At 40.3% G+C, this 22,194-nt stretch overlaps 2 protein-coding genes across 5 annotated transcripts in view; one reads left to right on the top strand and one right to left on the bottom strand.

Annotated features, from left to right (window-relative positions):
• The window catches only part of LOC306884341 (multimerin-2-like), a 19,025-nt gene extending 14,310 nt beyond the window's left edge, over nucleotides 1-4,715 (top strand). For all 4 annotated transcript variants that reach the window (XM_079440121.1, XM_079440122.1, XM_079440119.1 and 1 more), the window contains 3 exons: nucleotides 520-956; nucleotides 1,032-2,547; nucleotides 3,125-4,715. In XM_079440121.1, coding sequence (XP_079296247.1) covers nucleotides 520-956; nucleotides 1,032-2,547; nucleotides 3,125-3,528 — 2,357 coding nt within the window. In that variant the 3' untranslated portion in view covers nucleotides 3,529-4,715. The remainder of the gene's footprint in view (nucleotides 1-519; nucleotides 957-1,031; nucleotides 2,548-3,124) is intronic.
• On the bottom strand, nucleotides 3,927-22,194 carry LOC306884354 (bone morphogenetic protein receptor type-1A-like). The gene is made up of 11 exons (XM_079440143.1): nucleotides 21,958-22,194; nucleotides 10,111-10,276; nucleotides 9,899-10,001; nucleotides 9,709-9,805; nucleotides 9,511-9,601; nucleotides 9,008-9,146; nucleotides 8,736-8,928; nucleotides 8,354-8,651; nucleotides 8,099-8,274; nucleotides 6,103-6,233; nucleotides 3,927-5,979 (listed from the first exon to the last, which is right to left on the bottom strand). The coding sequence occupies exons 1-11, from the start codon at nucleotides 22,025-22,027 to the stop codon at nucleotides 5,854-5,856; spliced, it is 1,590 nt and encodes a 529-aa protein (XP_079296269.1). The 5' UTR covers nucleotides 22,028-22,194; the 3' UTR covers nucleotides 3,927-5,853.

Raw genomic sequence — 22,194 nt, 5'->3', positions numbered from 1 at the left:
ATAAAAAGGATAAAAACAGCACATGACCTCTATATTCAGCTTCCCAGCAGGGAAATTGTACAGATCTCTTCTTGCTTCAAACTCTTAACTAAACCTTGTGCACAAAAACATACCACACACATAGTTTCTTACAACACAGGGGATGTGAAAGGCCTTGGGCTGTTGATGGGTCAGTTAAAAGGTTGGTTGAATGACCCAGGCTAAAATGGAAATTGACATATAAATCTTTCCAACATATTTTTGATGTTTCCTCATGAGCAGCACAAAAAGTCAAACAGCACCACAGGGAAAATTATTATCCAAGAATGACAATAGAATCAAATTTCTATTTTTGGCAATGTGGTTATTATCCTCCAAATCATTATTGTTGCTGGGATTCCCCTCTTTGTAAGTTGCTTAGAATGTTCATAGAAACTGATGACCAATGAGAACAACATCTGTTTTAAGATTATCTCCAAACAAGGCCAATTCAAAGTTCACGTGTCTTGGTTTCTTCACAATGTCTTTCTTTTTTCCCAGATCCTTATGCTGAAAATGAAGGTGTTCCTCAACCTGAAACACCTTACCTTCACCATGGGCTCCTACCAATCTTGAAAGAGGCTGTGATGTCTCAGCTGCAACCTATGTTGGACAGTTTCAATCTAACCCTGGAACGGCTTTCTCAGGAGGTGCAGGGTTTGCAGTGGGACATGGCCCAACTCCGACATGAACAGGGGCAGGGGAGGGTCACAGAGCCTCTGGAGGTTGGTGGTGAGGAGCACATTCCACAGAAGTCTGTTGAGGCAGAGTTGAGGGAGGGTTTACAGAAGCTGGAGGACGTGAAAGCTCAGTTTCGAAACCACCGCAATGAGGTAGAAGCGATGCTCCACGCGCAGCAAACCATGCTGCACTACAACCTGACGAATTTCAAGACAGACATAGATGTCAAACTCAAACGTAGCCAAAAGATGTTACAGGTCAGAATTTTTACTCAACCTCAAGACACTTTTATATGTGCAGAACTATTGTACTGAATGTGTGTCTTGCTCTAGGTGAATCTCCATTCCCTGAACACATCAATGTCTGAAGTGCAGCAAGAGCAGGAGAGGCTGGACGAGGTACTTCAGAAGATTTGGCCTGAAAAGAAGACCGATCCTGCACAGAGTCAGTCTTATGAGAGCACAGCTGTTTGGGAGGCCATCACGCGTCTGGACAACAAAGTCGTCAACAGCACAGTGACACTTAATGGCTTGATTGAAGGTCATGAGCAAGTGACTGAGGGCATTAAGGACCTCCAGAATGGTTGGACAGATCTGGAAAAGAAAATAGTCCAGACTGGCCTCAATAGCCAGGTTCAGTTTATGGAGACCGGTTTAGAGGTGGAGGCAGCCAAGGTAGCAGTTTTTGACCGCATTAATGAGCTGAACAGCAACATCAGTGTTCTCCAAAGCACCCTGCAGAAGACGGAGAATGATGTCGACGATCTCTATACAGAGTATTACAAGAATATAAATTCAGCAAGTGGGGATTGTGACTGTATCGCGCTTGGAGCATCGGTGACCCAGTTGGAAGAAACTGTAGCTAATGTGAAGGAGATAGCGAATGAAAATAAGCTGGCCCGTGAGCGTGAGGCTCAGGAGATGCTACACAGTCCGGCTTGGATTCCAACAGTGGAAGATCTGAGACTAGGGCTACTAAATGTGCAAAAGTCTCTTGCTTTTGAACAGGAAAAGAGCAGAATGTTACAGCTCAATGTGATGCAACTCCAGGCCTCTCTCCTGGGCAGCCAGCAGGACATCCAAACACTCCAAGAGCATAATAGGACCAAGGTCGAGAAAATCCAGCAGCTACATAGCATTTTCAAGACCTTGCTTCAGGATACTGTTCGTCACTCAGAGGTACTGGAGCTTTTGCTTGGGGAAGAGGTGTTGGCGTTCATGGCGTGGTCTCTTGAGGAAAAAATACATTTCTCTATACCAGAATTGAGGGAAAGCATCAGAGATATGCAAGAGCAGATCAATGGACACAGTCGCAGCTTGGCCTCAATGCTGAACTCTGCTACCCCTCAGGTGACAGCAGCAGATGAGCCATCAGTGCTTTCAGACTGGGCCTCGGTGGGCATCAAAAGGAGACGTGGGGATGAAAGGTTTGACCTGTCCGAGGAGCTGCCAGAGTACTCTGATAATGACTTCTGGACTTTAGAGAAAATGGTGAAAGATCTTGGAGCTGACATTAAACAGCTTGAGGAACATCGTTGTCCTTCTTGCTGCAACTGCACTAAAACTGCTGCCACTGGTGGTGTGGAGGTGAAACTGCAGTCCGAGGTGGATACTTTGCGTAAGAACCTTGAGACCCACCTTGGAGTTTTTAACAGCATTTTCAGTAATACAGAGGGACTTGCTGGCTCTGAGGTGTCTGTGGATTTGAATAAACTGTCAGCTTTGATTATGAGAAAGGAAGCAAAACAGCAAAACAGGAAACAAAAGAAGAGAGCAGATAACAGAGCTGTTCAGACAGGAGAACGAGTGAATTACCGCATCAAAAGGGATGCATCACTGGAGTCCGCAGGTAAGGAGATATTTAAACATATAGTACCTTGCAAAAGTATTCACACTTAATAATATATCTTGTGAACTCATCCTCAGTTTACACCTCTGCAAATGTAACTTACAGCTGTTTGTCTATTAAAGAACTGCCACTTCAAAATAATTTTAATATTCTATTGTTTTATAGTTACAGAGCCTTGTACAATACATGATGGGGGGGGGGGGGGGGGGGGGGTGATATTATGGCCACAAATTAAGAATTAATTCCCACAACTTTGTTTTAGTTAAATCATGGCCATGATTTAAAAAAAAAAAAGGAAACAAATTAGTACAATATGGCAATAATTAAACTTTCATTCTCCTTATGTCATGTGCAGGTTTCCATGCTTCAGAGACCATTGCCTTAAATAACTAAATATAAAATTTTCTAGACTGAAGTAATGCAAATATTTTTCACATTGAACCTAGAGTAAATGTTAGTTGACATTTGTGACAAGAGCACCCCCAATGAGAGTCAATTGTAATTGCATTGTCTCTTTTTTTTTTTCTCACAGCATTCATATTTTAATGCCTTTTCATTATCATTTGATTTCAAACAGTGCTTCGTCAGCTCCCAGATAGTCCAATTATGTTCCTGGCCAGCACTACAGAAGGTGCTAACGGATCTGGCACTGTACTTTTTGAAAGCGTGTCCCTAAATCACGGACAGTTATACTCGCCAGAAACAGGCATATTTCGTGCTCCTACTTCTGGCGCTTACCTCTTTGTGGTGACACTTGACTTTGGACCAGGCTCATCTCTGGCTCAATTAAAGAGAGGTGGAGAGGTAGCTGCCTCCTTGCGACAGAACCCGAGGAAGTTGGGTGCACCTGCAACACGTGTCTGCATCCTGCAGATGGAGCAAGGAGAGGAACTCCGTCTAGAGCTGGTGCAGGGAACTGTAGAGCGCAACAACCCACAAGATAACACGTTCGCGGGTCTACTAATGCTGCAGACCACCTGAGAACATGCAACTAACTAAAGGTGAAAAAGGACTGCTTTTGAGGACTGCTTTTTTTGCACTGCTCACCACTTAAATTTCTCTTGCAGGATCTGAGACTAAAATAACAGCTAGAAATTGTGACAGGTTTTCAAGGAGCAAGATTTAGAAGATGCGTCCCTACTTGGTGGAATATAAGTCTTGCATTTGGTTTCAGTGTAACAACTACGATATTCCTTATAAGCCCTAAAAAGATGTCAAGATATTGTACTTTTTCAGTTCATACAAAAACTAAATAACCTACATAAAAAAAAAAGTACTAAAATTATATTTTTAAAAGATTACATGGACAAATACTATACAGGCCTAATCCTAAGGCACCCTTTCAACATGAGGATGAATAAAACAAAAAAGACATTTTTCCAAATTAGACAGGTTGTTTAATATATTACATAACGATGGGCTGGGTGATACTATAGTAAAAAGCACACTGAAATATCTACAGGCGTATATACAGAAAGGTAAGAGTCCTTTCAATATAACTCGGATTACAGTGAGGAGGTGCATTCTCAGTTTTTGGATGAAGTACAGAAGCAAAATTCAGTATTATGGGAAATGCAGACAAAATTATTGAAACGAAAAAGATGAGATTCTTCTGGAATAGCCAAAGCTAACTTAAATCCCTTTCAGCCACAGAAAAGCATTTGATGTAGATGATCAATTTCACAGATGCAGATTTCTTGTATAGTAAGAGCAACAAATGTATACCAAATGTATATTCATATACACCAAATCTAGTGTTTCTCTAGCATACTGTACTGTATGCTGAAGTTATAAACTCTGAAGTGAGAATGTTTCCTTTAATAGATCTATTATTTATTTTTGGAGTATTTGAAATACTTTTGTAAGCATGTAACCTTGGGATATTGTTTTAATCAAGTTGCCCTTTTGGCATTTCCGGGCATACTGTTGTGAAAGTATTGTGACAAAGCACCTTAGTCTGGCACATTGTATATTCACACATCCTGTCTTTAAGGGTCCAAATAGTGGTGGAAAGAACTATTGTGAATTGTTCTGTTACTAGTACAAATCACATTGCTCTTTTCAATGGCACTGAGAATAATAATAAAAAAAGTATTCTAGAACACAACACTGCTTTTCTAAAGAATAATAAAATGAAATCTGCATGGGAGTTCTGTAAACATGTTATGCAACAATAATGTGTGTTTTGGATCGTACCAGTTACTAAGACCGTATTTTGGCAGCCCTTACTGAAATATAAAGCACTGATGACTAACAGATGTTACAGTCGAACCCTTCACCTTCAGCCTCCTCATAAACATAAACACAGTACAAACACAAGATTCATAATATTGGCAAGGACATACGGTCAGAATATCACCAAATCCTCGAAAGTCACATTCATAGTAATCCGTACCAAAAAACCTGCACCCAGCATCTCTTAAATAAAGTGAACTCAGCATTGTATCGACCTAACCCCAACAAACACTACACTGAGTTTGGCAACTTTGAAGAGATGTTCATACTGACCGCAGTTCAGTAAGAAATGGCTGCTAACAGGAGATCCACTCGACCTCTCAGTATGAGGAGTTTTCTTTCCTAATTAAAATGAGATGTATCGGCAGCTGCTTAACTTTATGAAACAATATGGTCAAAGGCTTGCATGCCGTCTTCTATTTTGAGGATGTTAAAAATAGCATGCTTTAAAAACGCAAACAATATATGGTTTAGGCAACAACCATTTTGATAAATTAAACTGCATCTACTGAAAAAGCAGCATGCATCTCTTTAGCTTTAACCTTCTGTGGGGGATGAGAGAAGAACTTCTGTATAGTTAAATTATGATTTTTAAATGCCACACATCAGATAGTCTACAAACAGCTCTTAACTGGACGAGATTATATTGATAGCATATTGTTTTGCTCTGTTGTCAGTCCATCTATTACTATAATATATTACACATACATTAAATCACAGTATGCTTTACACAGATTCCATGAGAAGTCAACGGCATTTCATCCAAATGGCAGGAAGTTTATCCCAGAATCTAAAGAAACATATGTTGAATAACTTGAGTGTATTTTAAGGCAGTGGGGTTTACGTTAATCTTTCCCACTCTACTGTTTCAGCCTGTTGCAGTAATCCTCTGATCCAAGTTTGCAACGATACAGCTTTCACAGAAAGCAGCAAAGGCACCATTGTCTGATCCAGCAGAGAAAGAGAGCTTGCTATGTGTCATAGTTAGTTGTGTTAGATGTCACCATCACTGACTCTCCTCCTCCTCCTCTGTGAAGGGGACAATGATGTCAAAGACGAAATAGAAGCCACTCAGATTTTAATGTCTTGAGATTCCACCATTTTTGCTAAAGTCTTCTTGACTCGTAGGATGGTCAGGCGCGATGCGGGATTGTGGGCCCAGCATTCTGACATCAGCTTTAACATGGCCCTCAAACACTGGCGAGACAAACTCTTATTAGATCATGAAATACATATCTCTTCTGCACATATTTATTAGTAATCTGTAAACATTCTGCAAATACAATATGTAAATATGCTGCCATCTGCTGGATTACACACCTCATCACTGTTCCATCTGTTGGATACAGTGGGCCGCAGTCCTTTAACGCACACAACCTCAAGCATATCCTCATAAGAAGGATCTGATGGCACCATCTCATAATATGGCAGCTGGTAGTCCTCAACGATACCTGAGAAACAATCATTGAATGAATTCATTAATTACGAATGGTTTCAATTCTGTAAGCATCCACAACAGGAAGTTTTCATTTTAGATCAAAATACGGAAGTAGTGACAGATCTGAGTGAAAATTATCAAAAAGAAAAACTTGGTTCTATCCATCAGTTGTTGATTGGATGGAGGCAGTTCTGAATGCAAGCTTGCGGTCAATTAAAAGAAAGGGGCGGGGCTTATGCAGACAAAATGATTGAGAAGTCAGGCCTTTTTGCCTCAATAATCTCCTAATTTGCTGCTTATTAATAGTTAGTAAGGTAAGGTAGTTGTTAAATTCAGGTATTGGGTAGGACCAGGGATGTAGAATATGTGCTTCATAAGTAGAGATCGGCCGATTTACCGATATTGTTCCCGATATTTAAGCATTTTACCATAATCGGATATCGGTTTTGTAATATCGGATTCGCCGATAAATGCCATCTTGTGGGTGTTTTGAGAATTGCGCGCAGGATCGCCATTGCAGCGCATCTGAGGGGAGACGAGACAACCACGGCGTGCAGGTACTTGATTTGCTGTAGCTAGTAAACTTTATTTAACATAACAGCCATTAATGCACAAATTAGATGCATTAATAACTTTACCTGAATTAAATAATTCGCAGACACGAATGAGCACGTTGTAAATAAAAGTGCTGAATTGAATTCAATTCTGTTGTCTATGTTCATTGTTAGTTGTTTAGTCTACGAGAAGTCGGAGTCACGTAGGTTAAAGGCCCGGGAAAGTTTCACTTTCTGCGTTCCGTCCCGTCTCGTGCACAGCCACGTCCGCGCAGCTTTTAAAGTATACTCGCCACGGATGTGTGTACGGACGAGCTCGACACACTTAAAACCATCAAGTCCTCTCCCAATAAGGACGGAACTTTGCATGAGTTAAACAATACAGCCATGAATGAGCGCATGTTGGAAATAAAAGCGCTAAATTAAATTCTGTCTGTTGTATATTTGCTCATCATTGGTCTTGTGAAGCCGCTTCATATTGCTGTTTGCTCAGCGGGTTGATGTGGTTGATGCTCAGGAAATGCTTCAGCACGGTCTCCACATGTAACTTTTAATAAGATTCACTTGTTTAAAACACCTTAAATTGTAGCAATATTTACTATATAACCATTATTTCACTAATAAACATCTAAATAAATACAACTCTATGGAAATGAATTATTTATTATCTCCGCGAGCGAGATAATAAATAATTCAAAAGATACAGTTTGAGTGTAGTTCTTTGTAAATGCATAGATAAACTGTCAGCAGCTGTCAGCAGGCATTTCATAATCTAGAAGGACGAAAACATTAAGAATTCTGATATAACATTCCAGTTGAGAAATGCTATAAAAACTATATTAACATTATCCAGTGAATTATTCTTTACTCTATAGGCCTATTAAACAGCTTATAAACCTACTAAAACTGTAGTTTAAAATGAAGTTGATATCACTCCTGTCCTTTATTTTCTCCATTTGAAAACATAAGACATTCTACATTTATTTTTGCTTATTGTTAATACTAGTGCTGTTGCTGCTGATGCTTTTTTTTATAAATAAAACTGTTCACTCAGTCATTTATTGACTTTATAACAGTAAATAAATATAATTTCTGCATATCGGTTATCGGGCACATAAACATGCAAATAATTGGTATCGGTATATAAAAAAAATCTATATCGGATGATCACTATTCATAAGTACTAATAAACAGACAATACATTAATAATAGGCATACTAATAAGCAACTAGTTAATATTGCGAATTGGTTCCTATACTAAAGTGTTTTCAAAAAATTAACAGATGTATAAAGCAAAACAAAATAAAGATTTGCCAGTGAATACCTCCAGTGACACAGCATCTGGCCATTTCCCATATAACCAGCCCATAACTGTAGATGTCTGCCATGATGTAGGCCTGGAAGTGGTTCTTATTCAGAGTCTCATCCAGGACCTCTGGAGCCATATAGCGTCGGGTCCCCATACGTGTGCTCAGTGGGATGTCCACTTCATTTGTGTCGCTGAGACAAAAAAAAAAAAGTTACTTCCTCAAAATGACTGAACAAACCACTTCAAAATGAACAAAGAGTGACGAAGCACCTGTTGAATTTGACAGCAAGCCCGAGGTCAGCAATACAACAGGTACCGTTTTTCTTTATGAGGATATTCTTGCTCTTCAGGTCTCTGTGAGCGATGGCTGGTTTTCCCTGCGTGCCGTAGATCTCCGTGTGCAGGTGACACAAGCCACAGGCTGCAGAGTAGGCCAGTTTGAGCAGGGCCTGTGTGTCCAGAGTGGTGAACTTCAAATAGTCATACAGAGAGCCGTTCTCATGGTAGTCTGTGATCAGGTACAGCTGTGTAGAGGCTCCAGTGCCATTAATGTCAGCAGCAATGAAGCCTTCAGACAGAGTTTTATTACACAATTTATATACAATTACAAACACTACGCATGAACGAGATCATCTTGAATGACGAAGTGTACCTAGTATGTTCTCATGTCTCATAAGCACGGTTTGGTAAATCTCTGTCTCTCTGAACCAGCTGGCCTCCTCTCGAGTAAAGAACACTTTCACTGCTACCTTCTCACCCCTCCACCGGCCGAGCCACACCTCTCCATACCTGCCTTTTCCAATAAGACGCACTTTCTGGATCTGCTTCGAAATGGTGCGCTGCACCTGTAAAAATGAGCAGGAACAAAAAAAATGCGGCTACAGTCTTGCGAAGATCCTACTGTCTGCATTTCTGATTTCTCACCAGCAGGGGGAGCCCAGATCCACTGCCTGAGGTTTGAGACTGGTTGATGAGATCTTTCAGAGATTCTCCAGCTGGGATAAAGGCCCCGTCCTGCTCCAGGTCTCTGTGGTAGCGCTGCCTCTCAGTCTGCCACTTATACCTGAAGACAGTCAAAAACTAAATATTTTTTACAGCTATACTTGAAATCTGAGAGCTCTTTCTTTTTTTTACAAACATGACACGTTTTGACATAACTCAAACACATTAAAAGATTGATTTGTTATAAAGGCAAACTTTTCCATAGTTAGTAGTCTTGCCCCTACTTGCAGTAAGAGAAGTGTTTCTCTTTTGACAACAACAGGCCATGATGTGGGTGGCATGTGTTTTCAAAGGTACTATGCAAAAACCACAGCAAGCATTACAGTTAAAGTTCACTGATGTGGAAAATATGGGCACGTCACAAGCGGCTATTATATGTAAGAGCTTCAGTGTGTTTTGCTGCTTCAGTGACGTGATGATTTCACCTGTAATAACAGATGACAGTGACACAGATGAGGGTGCAGAAGCACACAGTCACTGAAATGAGGAAGGCCAGCCAGTGAGGGTCTGGTGGTTCTGTAAAGAGATCAAGAGAAAACATGTCCATCATTAAGGCATTAGGTTAGCCAGGGCTCAATCTGCAGGCATGTATGATCTACCAGGCAATTCGTACTGAAGCATACCAGTGTCTCGAGGCGGTAACTCTGGCTTTAGGTCTCGATTACAAAAGTCAAACTGGCAGCATTCGATGGTTCGACGTGTCTGTGCAAACTGTGAATCCTGTGAATAATCAAATGGGTCAAACTTAGAAAGTCTGATTAATTTCACAAGGTGTCAAAGCATAAATCACTTACAAGAAACAACGTTCCTTACCTTGCACTGAAAGCGAGAGCCCTCATATTTCATACAGCCTGAGCTTAAGATCACATCTCCATTTTCATCTTCTTCTATAATGGCGAAGCACTGCCCATTTGTCCTGTTATGTTTTAAAGAAATGAAATCTGCTTAATTTTTTTTGGATACCTATAAACAATGCACAAACGTGCAATAATCACTTAAAAGGTGCCATGGCCTATGACACTCACTCGCAGGTGTTGTTCTTGGCATCATCAGGGCAGTGTCCTGAGCAGTGGCAGCTGAGGAAGCGGGCAGCATCCTCTGGTGCCACAGTAGAGTCGTCCCCAGGCCTTCTGGAGTCTGAGCCAGGCTTCACTCCAGTGCCCTGTAGCACATGATCAGGATTCTGACTCGCTGTAAATGACAAAAACCAGGTGAGCAGAGAAACAAGATGACCAGTAATTGTTAATAAACCAATGTCGTGGTTCCAGAAACTCGCAAACTACCGTTCAAAAGTTTTTTTAACTTTTTTAAAAAGAAATTAATCTTTTTATTCAGCAAGGATGCATTAAATTGATCAAAAGTGACAGTAAAAGACATTTACATTGTTTCAAAAGATTTATATTTGATTATATATCAGTTCCTTTGATATTCATAAAATAATCCTGAAAATTCTAAAGCTTTCCACAAAAATATTAAACAGTACAACAGTTTTTCAACTTTCTATGATAATAGTAAGAAATGTTTCTTGAGCAGCAAATCAGCATATTAGAATGATTTCTGAAATGTGTGACACTGAAAACTGGAGCAATGATGCTGAAAATTCAGCTTTGCCATCAGGAATAAGTGACATTTTAAAATCTATTAAAATGGAAAACTATTATTTTAAACTAATAGTATTTCACAATTTTCCTTTTTAATGGAATTTTTGATCAAATGAATGCAAGCCTCAGTGAGCACAAGGGAATTCTTTCCAAAAAAAAAAAAAAACCTTACAGACCCCAAACTTTGTACAGTAGTGACTATGACAAAACTAGGTTAAACGCTAGCAATATGCATCTTATTTCACTTCATAAGATCTAGGGTTGGGAATCGGAAATCGATTCCGATTCCAGAATCGGATACTTAAGGTCTGGAATCGGATACTTGTTAAATTAAAATTAGAAATTTAGATTCCTATGCGCTTTTTTCTTCATCTGTGAGGACCCGACCTTGAGATCTACCAGGACCTAGCTTGCTAATCTAAGCGCTCTATATTTTGGCTGCATGTGTGTTCAGAAGCCAAAGAAGCCAAGTATAATATCTGTGATAGCTAAACATGTTGCAAGAGAGGTGTCACCATGACAAAGCATTTTAATTTAATAGACCCTTAAAGATCCCAAACACGATTCAAACACCAACGTGATTCTATTCCTAAATTACAATGATTCATCTGTTTCATTCCTCAACCTTTGACGTGTACGATCACAATCAAATGTTGTGATCACTTGGTTTGTCCGTGCAGCATACATCACACCAGTGTGATTTAAACATTTAAATCTGCATTCGTGCTGCCGCTGACCTAAAGAGAGCAGCTGTCATCTGTCATGAATGAAACAGCTTCACAGTCTTTTCAACCACACAGTATCATTACTTCTGTTTCAAACAATTAAATCACAGAAATACTGGGATACATGTTTATAGTTCAGATCTAAACTCTGATGTGTATGTTAGCGATTAAAATAGAGTAAATCACCTTTTGAAAGTAATTTGTCACTACAAATGAAGCTTTGAAGATTACATTTACAATTACATTGTTATGCCAGTAGGTGGCGAAAAGGGGTTGTTAAAATGTCTTTGTCTTTGCATCATAGGAGAGATTTGTTCAAGAAGCTGATTCATCCAGTAATGAAACAGTCCTTGAATCATTCATTCATGAATTACATGTGATTTTGTTTAGTTGTCTAATGTTTTTTCTTCAGAATAATGAGAGAACCACAACCTCCATTGGAAGAAAAAAATACTCAGAATCATGCAGTTCTATTTTGCACACAAACAGCTCTTAAAGAGTCCAGTTTTTATGTAGCCTGTTGATTTTTGTTCATGGTATTCAGCTCCAATAAATGGTTTTCAAAAAAAGAGACACAGGATAAATGTTTGATATTATTTAATTACACTGGAATCGAAAAGAATCGGAATCGATCAAATTCAAACGATACCCAACCCTAATAAAATCTCTTAAGTAGTGATGCCAAAAGTACCAGTACTTAAGAACCAAAAATATACTAAAACTAAAAAAAATAACAGTCTTTCTTTAAACCTGCTCCTGTTCAAATGCAGCCCAACTACCATGTGCATCCCTGTATGCCCCTTTCTGTTTCACACACTTACAACCATTCATTTTCCTTTTTGTTTGAATTTCAGTTCAATAAAGGCCTCGGAGACATGTCACTACTGATCTTACTGTCTTATCATCATGTCACAGTGCATGAGAATGTATTGCTGTAGCTTTCTGTTAAGCATGACTCCAATCCAGTCCAGACCTGTCGGTAGAACAGCTAATCACTCACAAAGCAGCAGTTTGAGAGATTGGGCGGCAGGGCGACACGGCGCTCTCTTTATCAGCTGCATTCCATCCTCAGATCCCATTACTAGTCTGTCTTACACGGCCTCCTCGTGTGCTGCTGATCTTACAATTAGACTGGACTTTCCTCTTGGACTAATTCTATTAGGACTCAGTGATTAAATAGAGAGCTGGGCATAATAAAGGAGCCTCTGTTGCTCCTCGATTCACTGCATAATTCAATGGATCGCCTACAACGTACATACACTGAAAATGTGATCGAGTACATACAACTCAATATAAACACAGTATGAGTCTAACAAAATAGGCAGCCTAAAAGAAATATGATATCGTGAAAAACATTTTTCCTAACGTGTAAGCATATCGCAGCAGTTTGCTTTGCAACTGTTGAATGTTCCACAGCAAAACAAAACTAACATTGAATTAAATGTAAGAAGTTAAAATGGATTTTACCATGCTGTGGGTGCTTAGAGAGATAGTTCACCCAAAATTAAAAATTCTGTCATCATTTTCTTGCCCTCGTGTAACTTATTTTTCCAAAATATTGCACTGGAGAAAATATGTTATTCGTTCAAACAATTAAAGTCGGTGCGGTAAAATGTTTTTGGTTTGTAATGACATGAGGGTGATTAAAAGATTTAATTTTTGGGTGAAATATCTCTTTAACACTCCACAAACCATATTAAGTAATGAGGTTCATGAGAAATAAATGGTTTTAGTCATTACTGTTTATATAACAACTAGGGATGCTCATATTTTAACAGTTAACCGAAAGTAAGAATTTAGTTAAACTGTTTAAAAATATATATATTTTTTTTAAGTTTGCTGCATGGTAAAATAAAAAAAATAATAACTTTACATGCAGTATTTGTTTACTCGTGGGCGCATGTCGACACATGCAGCCTGTATACAGACATTTTGCAGAGCAAGCACCCGCTTCACCTTCACTTAGTTAACTGATGTAGTATACGTAACACAATGGCAAGTGGCAATATTGGATTAATGGTGAATTCGTGAGTGAAAGTAAGTAAATTCTTAACCGGATTATAGTGTGCAATGGGCGCACCTCTTATAATCACTGGAAATCTGTCACTTATCTTAGTTACTGTAGATCATTGCGATCTCACAAAGTTAATTAAAAATAATCAAAGAAGCTTTACACTGCACAATTAAATCTCTTACTTACATCATGTCTACACTTTCTTTGTTTTAATGAAAGAATTTGCGAACGTGTAGAACTCAGCAGAACTTCACTGAACACCTGCATTTTGGGTGGTGAGTGGATTGCATTCATGAAATCGACAGATGTGTCTGGAATTGGCTATAATATTGTTCAACACTGCTGCAAACACGTCCTGAATAGAAACATATGACCGTGGATGGAAAGTACCGAACTGCAAATTGAGGGGATTTTTGTTTTGTGATGGTGTTTTTGTCACAGGTATAACAGTTATCAGGCAGCACTCCAGTCTGTCCATAGGCCTACAGCAAAAAAAAAAAAAAGAAAAAGACTCGTACACTGAGATAGGCCTGTAAATATTTTTATGTCTGAAGGGAAAACGACTGCCGTTCTTAAAAGCGCACAGAAGGATTCAGTGTGTTTTAGTTTTGTCATCTTAATTTGTTAATTATTTATTTGATATATATTTACTGTTGGCCTATTTATTTTATTCTGTTTTTCTCTGTTCTCAGAAGTGCTGCTGGTGCGTGAAAATTTGAGGATGTGTGATTCCAGGTTTTGCGGTTGCTGCTGTTTGCACGTTAAAATGTATCGTCACAGACACTTGTCCATTCTATTTTTAATACCAATTTATTATTCTAATTTTATCAGTTAAAGGCAGGGTATGCAATTTTTCAAAAGCATCTAACACCGTAAAGTCTGCCTACACTGGACGCGTGTATTTGAGCCGAGAATATAGTTGTTTAAAACTCAAATCTGCGGTTTATTTATAAAAACAGCGCCTATTTGAAAATGAGCTTCGCCGATTTCGGAGCCGTGAGCTCCACGCGATCAGCGGGCGCTCACTGCTCATGTATCCCGAAGAGAGGAGCATAACCTCGGCTAGTCCTTCTGACATTTGCCGCTGGCTCTGATGTCTCTGTAGTGGATAAACATAAGATATAATTAGGTTTGGGTAAATCTAACAGGTAATCTTTGGTGTTTATTCTATTGTTCTATTAATATGTATAAATTAAAACGAAAAGAGGCAATGTTTGATATAATTCGTCTGTAAATACAGTGAGGAAGATTGCAGCAGCCAAGGTGAGCTGACTGATGTTATCAAGTACGCTGCTGTTTGCAGAATTATTGGACTTGCGTCGTTCTGTCGGCAGGAACTCACACTCCTGAGTCTTAACTCGTGAAGTCTGAACTACCGAGGATGCAAGTCCGAAGTTTGCGTACTTGGTCTTGAGAATCACACGCAGACCTAACGTTAAGTCACCATTTGCCTAATCTTCTTGGTACTTTAGACCGCGATGGAAATGCAGACAGCAACAGGTCTGGGGGAAAAAATGTTCCTGGGACATATTGTTCCAGGTAATTTCAGTGGAAAAGCGGCTTATGTTTCACAGAACTAATCGTTGCTTGGGTTGTGTAGGCTATATATATGTGGGGTGGATCTATCAAAATAGGGACCAGACCCTTTTGGGGTAGGGGTGTGTTTGTTTTGGTGATTTCAAATATCAACATTGGCTTCCAGAAATTGCTTACCATGCCTTTAATGGTTAAGGTTCAGAAAACGAGCAGTAGGGATGGGCGATATGGGCTTAAATATACATATCACAATATTTCTGGTATTTATTGCGATAATGATATCAATGACGATAATTCAGGGAATCCTGTTTCTTTAGAGAAAAGTATTATATTACCTATTTTTACCCAAAATAGGGTGTTGTGAGCATTACTGAGTACACACGTAATACAATGACTGTTTAATTCATACTGGAAGCCGGAGGCCACCCTTGCCAGAAGTAATACTACTGACAACACTCCAGGAAATCTCTAAAACGGACAAAGGTCTCCAGCTATCGCTGAATAAAAATTGTGGTGGTCTCCAACAGCATTATGGGAGTGAAAAACAAAATGTGAGACAGCGAGAAACAGAGATCACAACACAAGACTGCAGGAGCAACATCCTTAGAAAACAGAGCTGATGGAGGCAGTGCAGTTAAATGTCCAGATAACGCATGTGAAGCTGTGAGACACTGCCTTTGATATGCTCAGTCTATCAGAACAATTCTAGACCGCAAAATGACACACTCAGCCTCTCAAGTGCTCTCGTTCAGGGTGCGGACAGACTCCATATCTTTCTTTCTTAAGTGGATCAAACACACAGTCTAATGTTACTTTTACTAAACTATAAAAATCAACTCAAAGATTATTACACTGTCTAGACTTAATCTAATTCAACTGCTTGCAAGGGATTTCAATGAGGTAATTTCAGTAATTGAGCTACTCATAAAGCAAATGTAAGAGGTTGTGTGGCCTTGAGTCCATGCAGGCTAAGGGAGACAGTCCCCCTTTATGATGGCAGATCCTGATATGCAGGCCTAGGATGGAAATTTCGCATTAGGAGAAGGCTGGACAAGGATCAAATGGGCAAAGCCCCAAAAAGGAACCCAGGGATCCCTCTCCATTACTCTTTACTCCTCTTCTACATTCTCTCTACTAAGGGTCGGAGCTTGATGAATGACTTTGGGATTGAAGGATCTTGAATCTGGTTTTCACTGTAGCTGCCCAAAAATCTATGGGCGAGGCAGAAAAGTTAAACTTACAACAATGTTAGGATTTCAAAACTCTTCAAAATAGCTGTGAAGCAGTTCTTCTGACAAGGCAAATAATCTCTGCCCACTGCTGGCCTGTGACTGATTGTGGGCGTTGATTGATGTGTCAGAAGGGCCCATTAGAGCCTCCACATTCACATATGTGCCTAATTTTGCCGCCAGTTACAGTGGAGCCTGAGGTCTGGCAGATCATCCCCCCATAATGAGACTCTCCAGCAGATACACACCATTACCCTCTCTCTCTCACTTGAGAAAAAGAGCAAAGGGAAGAAAAAGAGCAAAAGAAGAAAATCAAAAATAGATTTCAGTCTACAGCAAAGCTGAATTACACAGTTTCCTTTCACAGCAATACATTGTTTCAATGACAATATCGAAAAATTATGAATTAAGTCAATAAACTGGGATAAAATGTCTGTGTCATTTCTATTTGTTTACCTCACCCAATTAAATGCCTGCCTGCATTTAAAACACATTTTCTTCTCCCCTAGGAGGAGTGCTAATCTCATTCACTATTCAAGCCAGGTACAAGTCCACAATTGCTTGGGAAAAAAGCACTTTGCACTATTGGAGGCAACTGAGGGCTTTCAGTCGCCAATGTCACCTCTCTGTTTCTTGAATGAATGAGAATGAGAGAATGAGCTTTATTGGCCAAGTACGTTTACACATACAAGGAATTTGTTGTAGTGACAGAAGCTCCACAGTGCAACAGAAAGACAGCAACAGGACACAGATAATAAAAACAAAATAACAGCAAATAGCCAATAACCAATGTACAAAGCAGCAAAAAAATAAATAAAAAAACATAATATATAATATAGACAACTATGTATGTACAGGTCAAGTATGTGCAAATTACAAATTAGAAATGAGAAAAATAAAAATGCAATAAGTGAGTGTGGTGAATGGATAATGTATTAGTTGTGTGTTCCACGTTTATTGTTGAGTGTTCATGAGCTGTATTGACTGAGGGAAGAAACTGTTCCTGTGTCTGGTCGTTCTGGTGCTCAGAGCTCTGTAGCGTCGACCAGACGGTAACAGTTCAAAGAGGGATTGTGCTGGGAGTGAGGGGTCCAGAGTGATTTTACCAGCCCTTTTGCTCACTCTGGATAAGTACAGTTCTTGGAGAGTGGGGAGGGTTGTACCAATGATTCGCTCAGCACTCCGGACTACCCTCCGTAGTCTTCTGAGGTCAGATTTGGTCGCTGAGCTGAACCAGACAGTTATAGAAGTGCAGAGGATGGATTCAATGATGGCGGAGTAGAACAGTTTCAGAAAGTCCTGTGGCAGGTTGAACTTCCTCAGCTGGCGAAGAAAGTACAACCTATGCTGGGCCTTCCTGACAATGGAGTCAATGTGAATATCCCACTTCAGGTCCTGAGAGATGGTGGTGCCCAGGAATCTGAATGACTCCACTGCAGTCACAGTGCTGTTCATGATGGTGAGTGGGGGGAGAGCAGGGGGGTTTCTCCTGAAGTCCACAATCATCTCCACAGTTTTGAGTGTGTTAAGCTCCAGGTTGTTGAGACTGCACCAGACAGCCAGCTCCTTAACCTCCTGTCTGTAAGCAGACTCATCACCGTCCTGGATGAGGCCGATCAGTGTGGTGTCATCTGCAAACTTCAGGAGCTTGACAGAGGGGTCTTTAGAGGTGCAGTCGTTGGTGTAGAGGGAGAAGAGCAGTGGGGAGAGAACGCAGCCCTGAGGAGCTCCAGTGCTGATGGTGCAGGTGCTGGATGTGAATTTACCAAGCTTTACTAACTGCTGTCTGTCTGTCAGGAAGCTGTTGATCCACTGGCAGACGGAGGTGGGGACGGAGAGCTGAGTTAGTTTATTTTGAAGGGTTTCCGGGATAATGGTGTTAAAAGCAGAGCTGAAGTCCACAAACAGGATCCCCACATAAGTCCCTGGTCTGTCCAGATGCTGTAGGATGAAGTGCAGTCCCATGTTGACTGCATCATCCACAGACCTGTTTGCTCTGTAGGCAAACTGCAGGGGGTCCAGTAAGGGTCCAGTGATGTCCTTCAGATAAGCCAAAACCAGTCTTTCAAATTATTTCATGGCTACAGACGTTAGGGCCACAGGTCTGTAGTCATTAAGTCCAGTAATTTTGGGTTTCTTTGGGACAGGGATGATGGTGGAGCGTTTGAAGCATGAGGGGACTTCACACAGCTCCAGTGATTTATTGAAGATCTGTGTGAAGATGGGGGCCAGCTGATCAGCACAGATTTTTAGGCAGGCTGGCGACACACCGTCTGGACCTGGTGCTTTCCTTCTTTTGTTTTTCCTGAAGACCTGGCACACATCTTCTTCGCTGATTTGAATTGTAGATGTGGGGGAGAGAGGGGTTGCTGGAGGTGTTAATGGTTGTGTGAAGAGGTGTTCAGGGCAGGTGTGGGGTGATCGTTCAAAACGACAAAAGAACTCGTTCAAGTCGTCTGCCAGGTGTTGATTCTCCAGAGTGCTGGGGGATGATGTCTTGTAACCGGTGATATCCTTCATTCCTATCCACACTGAAGCAGGATCACTGGAAGATAATTTTTTCCTGAGCTTGTCAGAATAATTCCGCTTTGCCACTCTGATCTCCTTTTCCAGTGTGTATTTGGCCTGTTTGTACAATACTTTATCCCCCTTTCTGTGAGCATCTTCTTTGGCCTGATGGAGCTGTCTGAGTTTGGCATGTCCTCACAGAAACTTATATAAGATGTTACAGTCTCTGTGAGCTCGTCCAGATCATTTGCAGCAGCTTCAAAAACAGTCCAATCAGTGAGGTCGAAACAGGCTTGTAGATCCCGCTCTGTTTCGTTAGTCCATCTTTTAACTGATCTTAATACAGGCTTTGCAGACTTAAGTTTCTGCCTGTAGGACGGAATAAGATGAACCAAACAGTGATCAGAGAGTCCTAAAGCTGCTCGTGGAACCGAGTGATATGCGTCATTTATCGCTGTGCAACAGTGATCCAATATATTACTGTCTCTGGTGGGACATGTGATGTGCTGTCTGTATTTTGGCAGTTCGCGGGAGAGATTTGCTTTATTAAAGTCCCCGAGAATGATTTAAACAGAGTCTGGGTTTTGTTGCTCACTCTCTGTAATCAGATCAGCGAGTTTCTGTAAAGCTGTGCTCACGTGCACAAAGTGGAATGTAAACACTCACAAGAATGAACGAGCAGAACTCCCGCGGCGAATAGAACGGCTTGCAGTTAATGAAGAGCGTTTCTAGATCTGAACAGCACATCTTCTTTAACACAGTTACATCTGTACACCACCTCTCATTGATGTAAAAGCACGTCCCGCCGCTGCGCGATTTCCCCGTTGATTCCGTGTCCCGATCTGCTCTGATCAGCTGATAATTAGGCAGATGTAGCACGCTGTCCGGTATGTCGCCATTCAGCCAGGTTTCTGTGAAACACAGAGCAGCAGAGTTAGAAAAATCCTTGTTTGTCCGGGAGAGCAGAAGGAGTTCGTCTGTGTTGTTGGGTAGAGAGCGGAGATTCGCCAGATGGATGCTAGGCAACGCCGTTCGAAATCCGCGCTGACGAAGCTTCACGAGCGCGCCGGCTCGCTTTCCCTGCCTGCGCCTCCTGTAGCGTTTGACCAGAGCTACGGCTCCGCCAACTACAATGTCCAGCAAAACGTCCGAAAAATCCAAATCTGGTAGAAGATTTTGTGGTGTGTTCTGCCGAATGTTCAGCAGATCATCCCTGGTAAAACTGATCGTATTTGAAAAACAAAAAACAGGAAAAACAAACAAAAATAACACGAACACTGAAGAGCAACGCACAATAGCTGCTATCATCGGTGCCATGTTGTTAACTGTAAACACACCTCAGATATTTCAGAGGGTGTTCTAACCCAGAGCACAGAGCTCATGTTGAAGATTATATTTCAGAGGTGCAGACACCTGCCTGAAATTACATCTCAGGGGTGCATCTGATGAGCAAGGTAAAAAAGATGTACTATAGAGGTATTTAACTAGCAGTTACACAACTGTAACACTCAGAGAAACAACAGCGCATTGAGAAGTCAAATGTCCTCGCCTTCATACTGCATCTCTGGTTTCAACCATCTCCTACTTTTCTGCTGCATCTGTACAAAAATACACTGACAAGGACATTAGACTGATGTTTGATATAATATGAACTCTAAAGGAAAACTGAGCTGTTTGAAAATCTGACTACTTGGCATGTTACAAGACCACTTTTCTTTCTTTCAACTAATTGATCAGAATCAAATAAAAGACTAGGCTTTTAAAAAAAAAAATAGCCTTCACCTTGAGTGGCATGTGTTGAATCTAAGTGTGGACTAAATATGATTAATTCAAAACTTCTCAAACATACACATCAAAACATATAAATGAATGCTTCATTTGTTAATTTGAAAAATGTAGGTGAATTAAAAAAAAAAAAAAAAAAAAAAAGTAATAAACCACTGAAGTTTTATAGGCAGTGTGGAACAGAAAGCAAGCAATCCGCTTGTAATATCTAAAATCTACTAAATAGGGGCTTAAATCTGAAGATCAACAGCACAAAAAGGCCCAAGTATTTCCGGAGAACACAGTGTGTTTGGAATAGTTCTTACTAACTAGCAATTGTGAAGTGCCATAGAGGAAATGGTTAATGTGCTAAAAAAGGAAGAGAGAGCGGCAACAATCACTTCAACAGCTTCCTTTAGTGGGGGGCCTCTGAGAGGCTCGTGGTTCAGGAGTGAGTCACGACGGGAAAGATGTCTTTTGAACTCCCTGGCATGAGTAAACACACCTCAGATATTTCAGAGGGTGTTCTAACCCAGAGCACAAAGTATTGCTTTACGCAGAAGTTCAGAGTTAAAGTATGTTAACATAAACAATGTGAGCTAAAATACAAAGCCGTAGGCCTTTCAACGCAAACTAATTTTTTTTTCTGTGCGCTAAAACTGTTTTCCGAGTAATCGGCTGTTGCTGTTTGCCTTCACAACTCATTGATTGTCCACAGGCAACCATCAGTTAGTTTGTCTCAGGGAGGGCGTTTTTATTAAACAAAAGGTATCAGTTTTCTTTGACATCAGTAAACATCACGTTATTAAGCATATGGAAATGTTCAGATGGTCACATATGATTCCTGCCCTGCTGTACTGCAAACACATCAAAGCCCCCCCAAAAAAACAAATAGATGCAAGAGAATGCGAAACTTCAAACAACCAGTGTCTCAGCTTTATACTTGTACCTTCAAGAAAGTGATGAAGGAATTTCCCCTAAACCAACTTTAATCACAAAAACAGCCATCTGTATCTCATTTTGTTCAAATGAAAATATAGGCCTAACAATTTACAACATTACATTGCCTTATTTTCTAATCAAATGAAGAGCTTCATAGCATGAAACAAAGCAATGCATTCTTATTTTTTTGTAAAATAAAGACCAATCTGTGAAATTAAATTACCTGTGGTATGAGACTATAGTTAAAACACAGCCGTTGCGTGAAAATTTAAATTACTATTATTTTACTACACAACAGCAATATATTTCTTAATTTCTTCAAAAGAGTACATTTGATGAGAATTATTAAACTCTCCATTCAGAATTAAATATATAACAACTTTCAGAGCAGTTTGCATAGAGCAGTTGTAAAAAGGCAAACACCTATCACCTTGTTCGAATTCCACTTACATGCTTGAGACTGCGCTTGGTTTATGTGAAGAGTATGAATATAAGCTAAAGCTACTGTAAATGAAAGATGAAGACAGGTGTGAAGTAAAGAAAACACCCTTACCTCCAGCACAGAGCCTCAGAAGCAGGCAGACTTCGACCAAAACCACAGTGACATACAAAAGCTGTGCCATCGTCAAACAGCGTAGTCGTAACCTTTGGGGTGAAGATGAGATCAGTGATGACGGCTGCTTATGCTCCTGAAATCCCAGCGAACACTAACGTACAGGTGGAGCTGAAGAGATTATGTCTGAAGAGATGCAGAGAATGAGAGGAAGAGCTGGGGGATGATGATGGCACT

Source organism: Barbus barbus (assembly GCF_936440315.1).
Source record: "Barbus barbus genome assembly, chromosome: 18".
Lineage (NCBI taxonomy): Eukaryota > Metazoa > Chordata > Actinopteri > Cypriniformes > Cyprinidae > Barbus > Barbus barbus.
The sequence above is the reverse complement of the archived record's forward strand: the minus strand, read 5'-3'. Positions and strand labels throughout refer to the sequence as shown.